Here is a 5,834-nt window from a genome sequence, read left to right as displayed (position 1 = left end):
ACAGATTTCTTTGTTTGCCACCGTCTCACCAGAAGTCTTCACCTCAATAGCTTGGAGCCTCTGGCATAGCCTCTTCTGATAACACACTGGCAGTAGTTTTCTGCATCATAAAAACTTCCAAGGAAACCTCTCCTTTAAGTCACCAGAAGTCTTCACCACAGTAGTTTAGAGCCTCTGGCATAGCCTTTTCTGATACCTCGCTGGCAGTAGTTTTCTGCATGATAAAACGTTCCCAGCAAACCTCCTATAAGTAAGCTCTGAAGAAAAAGAATAAAAACCAGTCTGAAACCCTATTACCGTCCATATGTCTTTTCACATCAAGGAACCATTTCTATAGCCTGACGTTGTCATACTCAAATTCTAGTCAGAATATGGGGCGGGACTAAGTTCGGAATGGCACCCAGGCTACCATTTCTAACTAACCTGTTCAAATTCACGACTGTTTTACATAAGAAAACACTACATTATGTGTATGGACTGGTCTTCTCTATCCACTCCATCTTTTAAGGGAAATTGTTCAGAGAAATCTTCAGTAAGATTAGCTGACCTAGGCTTTCCTCAGTGCAGTCAGCATTAAGTTGTACCCTTGTACTTTTTTTCCCTAAGCGTTGCAGCTACATTTCCATGTAGTTACGTATCATTTCATATCTATGTTTATTATATCTTTACTGCAGAAACCTAGACCTCATTGTTGTATCCATTAACATGCTCCCCATTGTTAACCCACGGCCTGGCCTCATGTATTGCTGAATCTTACAGCCCCTGTCCACCCCAGACCTTAGAGAAGGACTAGAGCAGTCCAAGTGGTTTATCCTGTTATACTGGCTCATCTGGCTGAAGTTTGAGGGGGGGTGAGCATTGTGCTGACTATGCAGTGGATCTTTAGACAGGTCAGGACCTGATAACTTGAGGATGGAAGGTGTCGGAGTGGGGCACGGCTTAACTAACAGCGAGGTTTTCGCTAGCAGCAGTTGGCTGACTTCTGTGTGTGTGGAGCACGCAGACTCGGAGCCAGATGAGTCCTCCAATGAGGAGGAAGAGAGGAGGACGCATGGCCGATGGGACGAGATGTGGTCAGTCTGCGTGCCTTGGGTCACACTCTGGCTTAAGGTCTGGGTGGAAGTGCTGCAGGAGGTGGGCCGGGACACTGGGGGATTAGTGCCTGGTGGGGTAACATTCGCTGCTGGGGTGAGAGAGCTCAGGACGACCCCCAGGGCCTGGGCCCGGCTTGGTGCGACCTTTACACAGACTGGGCTGGGAGTGGATGCCTGGAGGACTGGGGGAGAGAGCACTGCCTTGGGGTTCACGACGAGGGATTTCTTGTAGAGGCGTTGGAACTCTACTTCATATTGCTCAACCACGTCACCTGTCAGCTCAATCAGGTTGCAGGTGTTGATTCTGCCATCTGTCCATCTAAACCTGTGGAAATAACAATAAGGGATTTTATGATTAAATTCCTTTACTCCTTATTATGTTTGTTCATATTTGCTCAACTTCTCTGTTTAAATCATGATCAAGCAGCTGTACACCAGATATCCAAACACATATCTAACACACAGCTGTTTAAATAATATTTTTTTTAAATATTTTTTCAAAGGACACAAAACAAACATCCTTTCAGAAATTCATGTGAGAGCACAATGGAGTTACAGTGCCACGGGATGTATACCTATAAGTTCCCATGGCAGCCTTGGTCCCATCTATCAACATGAACTGCTCATGAATCCTTCCAGTGATGCGTGCTCCAGAGCGTGTGAAATACCTGAAGCCTGCGACAGCCCGCACACGCATTTTCTGCAAACAACGAATCAATTGTGTCAGTGCCAAGACCTCCATCAAAACTGTCCAATGGTGTCAACATCTATGACACCAGCCAAACATCTCCCTGGAGACAAATCAACAACCACAACAATGGCATCAACAAATACATCACTGTTTGAGTTCCAGTAGCCAAGATCTACCTGGAGTTCCGACAAGCGCACATTGAGATTGCTACACATCTGCAGGAAGGAAGGTACAGCTTCAATGTCCAGTAGGATGTACACAGGAACCCTGCGTCGCATACAAGCCTCCTGCAGGTCCCGGAAGATGTCCACATCTGTCAAGGCGTCTGTCACTATGGCGATTACCTACAATAGATAAATAGAAGAAAACACAGTCAGTGTCTCCTCAACATGGGATACTGTAGATTGTCAATACAGTTGTTTAGAACAAACTTGTTTCAAAGAATAGTAGGCTAACATTAAGTCTCATTCCAAGGCCACAATAGATTTAATCTCTTTTCTGTTTTAAGACTCATATATCTATAAATGTATTAAAGGGGCTGACAACACCCTGTTATTGCGTAACTCCTCTAAGATTCCCCTACATTCCCATGCAAACACGTAACACAAGTTGGCAAGTTTTTGATGTTTTTGATCCCTGATGTTTTTGAACGCTATGGGGCTCTCCATATTGATTGATTTAATGAGAACTGACTTTCCGTGTTGTGTGAACTATCCTTGAGCTAGGGTGGGGCTTTTAAAGTGCTTCGACAAATTGATTGTGATTTGTGGTGAACATGAATTAAGCCTAGCTTAAATTACTGTTGTTTAATGAACCTCTTTCAAAAACATGGCTGAGAAATCTGTGCCTGTTTTCATGTTTTCCATTACATTACACTCATTATTGACTTGTTCTCTTCTTCTTTTATCTCACGTTTTTAATTTAATTTCTTTTTTACCAAAAGAATAAACAAGAACCAAAATAGAATATGGGCTGTTAATAATATTGCCCAGGAGGATCCTGAGGACAACACTTAACTTCTTGACATCAGAACTTCTTTAGGAGTTCAAGAACACCTTAACATTAATGTGTTGGTTATGTATTTTCACTTTTTGCAAAATCAGCACAATTCTTGGTTCCTCATTGGTCCCTGTTGCACTCAGTATTATAGCTGATCTGTCAGTTAATTAATTAATTAATATGGATTGATATGCATGATTACGATTATTGATTATGAGGATTCCCAGTCGACTTAAGTCCTGCGGTCAGTATTTACAACTTTGGTGTGTAACTCCTCAATTTTGATGATGACCAAAATGACTGAGTGTTCAGAGAACATCTTGTTCCAACCAATGCACTTTTCACTCACATTCACAACTCATGTTAGGCCTATGTCATCATCATATAAATCATGGCAATGTCAATGTTCCTGCCGCATAGGCTAGGCTACTTAGGCTAATTTATTTGATTGGACTTATCCGGGCAAACAATAAAATGCAACATGTTCTATACGTTCTATGTGAGCATTGTATTGTTTCCCCTCGAGACAAAGGTTGTGGACCATAGGCTATGTCCGGTTGCTGTGATCCCTTACATTGCACACTGTTAGAATAATATGGTTTTAGATACGAACATTGATTATGATAAATATGTCTAAGCCTTACTGAGTGGGCGGTCATGGTTTATGGCAAAAACAAGTCACATAGTGTCTTAAGCTGTAGGCTACTCTCTGAAGCAACATAATAAGCTGCCTATTTTTCATTTTTTTCCATTGCTGCTGTTAGGTTACAATTTTGTATCTTTAAGAATAATATCATACTGTAGGCTATTAGCTAGGCCTATAGAAAACTAACACCTGCGCGATTCCTCGCAAAACTGTCACATCCACAACTTAATACCATGGCATTGTGTTGGCGTTATGGATGTGACCGTTTTTTCAGAATTGCCCACCTGCAAAACACATACAGAAAAAGAAAAAGTCGTTGATAACAGCAAACACAGCTCCAATCAGGCTACACCTTTAGTTTCGCAGCAGGTCGCCTATCCTAGTTCTGCCATCAGTCCACACTTTATAGGCTACCATAAAAGCCAACATCAAAATATTAGGCTACTAACACATATAATTGTATAATTTATATAATTTAGGCCTACCTCTTTTGCGCCTTTTATCATCTTTCTCGCCGCCTCTTTGCAGCTGTAAATGCACTCAACAGGTATATTGGGTACAAAATAGTTCGGTTGAAAGTGTGCAGTGGCTGTGGTAACACCTCGGGACGAGCCAGGTGCGATAGCGGACCATCCGATATCTAGAGACGGGGCTATAATATCCGACACGTCAGGGAAATAGACAAGAGAGGTGGCATCGGGCACCACACAATTTCTGGCATCCCCTGGCTGTGGTGTACTTTCGGGAACAACGGCGGACTTCAAGATAAATTTGATCTCGTCATCTGAAAGAAAGTTTTGTACTCGCTCTTTCTTCAAGAATCCCATGTATGCGTCAACTCCGCCTGCTACCAAGTGCTCTACAGCAAGTCGGTGACTTTCACGGTACACCTCTTCAACGTTCAAATCACGGTGATGTCCCACCCTGGAAGACGAAGACCACCATGTCAATGGCTCATCATCCATGCTTAAGGATATCGACGGAATTGTGCTTATGTGCGTTCACGTCGTTCACTTGCATGGATTCAATTGTCAGGTTGCATGACTTCGTGCAAGTTTTGTAGCCTATTTCTCCCTTGAAACTTGACCCATCCTACCTCTTCACACCATTGGTGGAGGCACAGCTGCCTGGTGACTTGCGTCATGGTTCCTTCTTGATTGTGCTTGGGATGTGGTTTAGCAACATGAAGTCATTGAAGACATAATTTTACATCGGATTGAATGCTTTGTTTGTGGTCTGATAGACAGTCTGTTTAAACATTAACAGAATAAGAATAGTCTTCCGCTTCTGATGTTTGAATTAAAAATAAAGAATATAGTCTATGGCAGTGGTTCTCAACCTTTTTTCAGTGATGTACCCCCTGTGAAATATTTTTTCAGCCAAGTACCCCCTAACCAGCGCAAAGCATTTTTAGTTGAGAAAAAAAGACTTAAAACAGAGCACTGTGCGCTGTGGTGGATTACTTTCTGATGTGGAGCATGAACAACCACCTCCTCTTTTAAATATGGACATGATAAAGTAGATGCTGCATGGTAGTGGACATAATGGAACTATAAGTTGATCACTGTTTCAAACCTGGGAGAAGATGTGGAGGTTGTGGAGAGATACAGACAGATTTGATTGGACCTGTACAGTGTTGGGAGTAACGAGGTACAAAAGTAATGTAATTACTGTAATATATTGCTTTTTTGCTGTAACGCGGTAATGTAGGCTAAGGCATTACAAAAAAACAAATGGGTAATATTTTACTCGGTACAAACTTCAGTAACGCGCATTACAATGCATTTTAACCTTAAATTAAGTGGTGTTATGTTTTGATCACTTAATATTTCCAACCTCAAGTATGCAGCTAATAAGGAAATAGATTTGTTATTTAATTAAACAAGGTGAACTTGTCCCCACTGTAGAATGCCGAAAGGGATGCACAAGGTAGGGAATTCAAACACACTCAACACCTTACCATATTGATGTCATTGTGGTTCATTGAGATATCTGACATTTTTTCTGTTAAAGATTGGCATGGAGACAATAGGACATGGTTGCCTTTGTCGGTGTCCTTATGTGAACTTACTTGCACAGGTAAACTTGCTCATCTTTACTTGCGTACGACTTCACACCAGTGCTTCAGACCAGAGCTGATTCTTCAACAATAGCCGTCACTGAAAAGCTGTGTGTCTTTTAACACAGCTGTTCTCACATTAGCTGATTGCGATAAAAATAAACCATTCCTAATTACAGTGCATGAAAATGCACTGTTCTGTTATCCGAAGTCTTCTTCTTCTTCTTCTTCCCACCAAATTTCTGCGTCTAATTTAGCTTCAACCGTTTAACGTAGAAACTTCGTTCAAACTTTGTAACGTAGGTCTTGAAAAGGACACTTGAGGAATGTATTTTTCACTTTTGT

The 5,834-nt window shown here is 41.7% G+C and overlaps 1 protein-coding gene across 1 annotated transcript; it reads right to left on the bottom strand.

Moving 5' to 3' along the window:
* Positions 1-413: 413 nt before the first annotated feature.
* LOC121707681 (protein FAM83D-like) lies at positions 414-4,500 on the bottom strand. The gene is made up of 4 exons (XM_042090399.1): positions 3,916-4,500; positions 1,962-2,129; positions 1,670-1,794; positions 414-1,419 (listed from the first exon to the last, which is right to left on the bottom strand). The coding sequence occupies exons 1-4, from the start codon at positions 4,393-4,395 to the stop codon at positions 666-668; spliced, it is 1,527 nt and encodes a 508-aa protein (XP_041946333.1). The 5' UTR covers positions 4,396-4,500; the 3' UTR covers positions 414-665.
* Positions 4,501-5,834: the final 1,334 nt, after the last annotated feature.

The sequence above is a fragment of the Alosa sapidissima genome, chromosome 4 (genome assembly GCF_018492685.1).
Source record: "Alosa sapidissima isolate fAloSap1 chromosome 4, fAloSap1.pri, whole genome shotgun sequence".
In the NCBI taxonomy this organism is placed as follows: domain Eukaryota; kingdom Metazoa; phylum Chordata; class Actinopteri; order Clupeiformes; family Clupeidae; genus Alosa; species Alosa sapidissima.
This window is presented reverse-complemented; position numbering and strand designations above follow the sequence as displayed.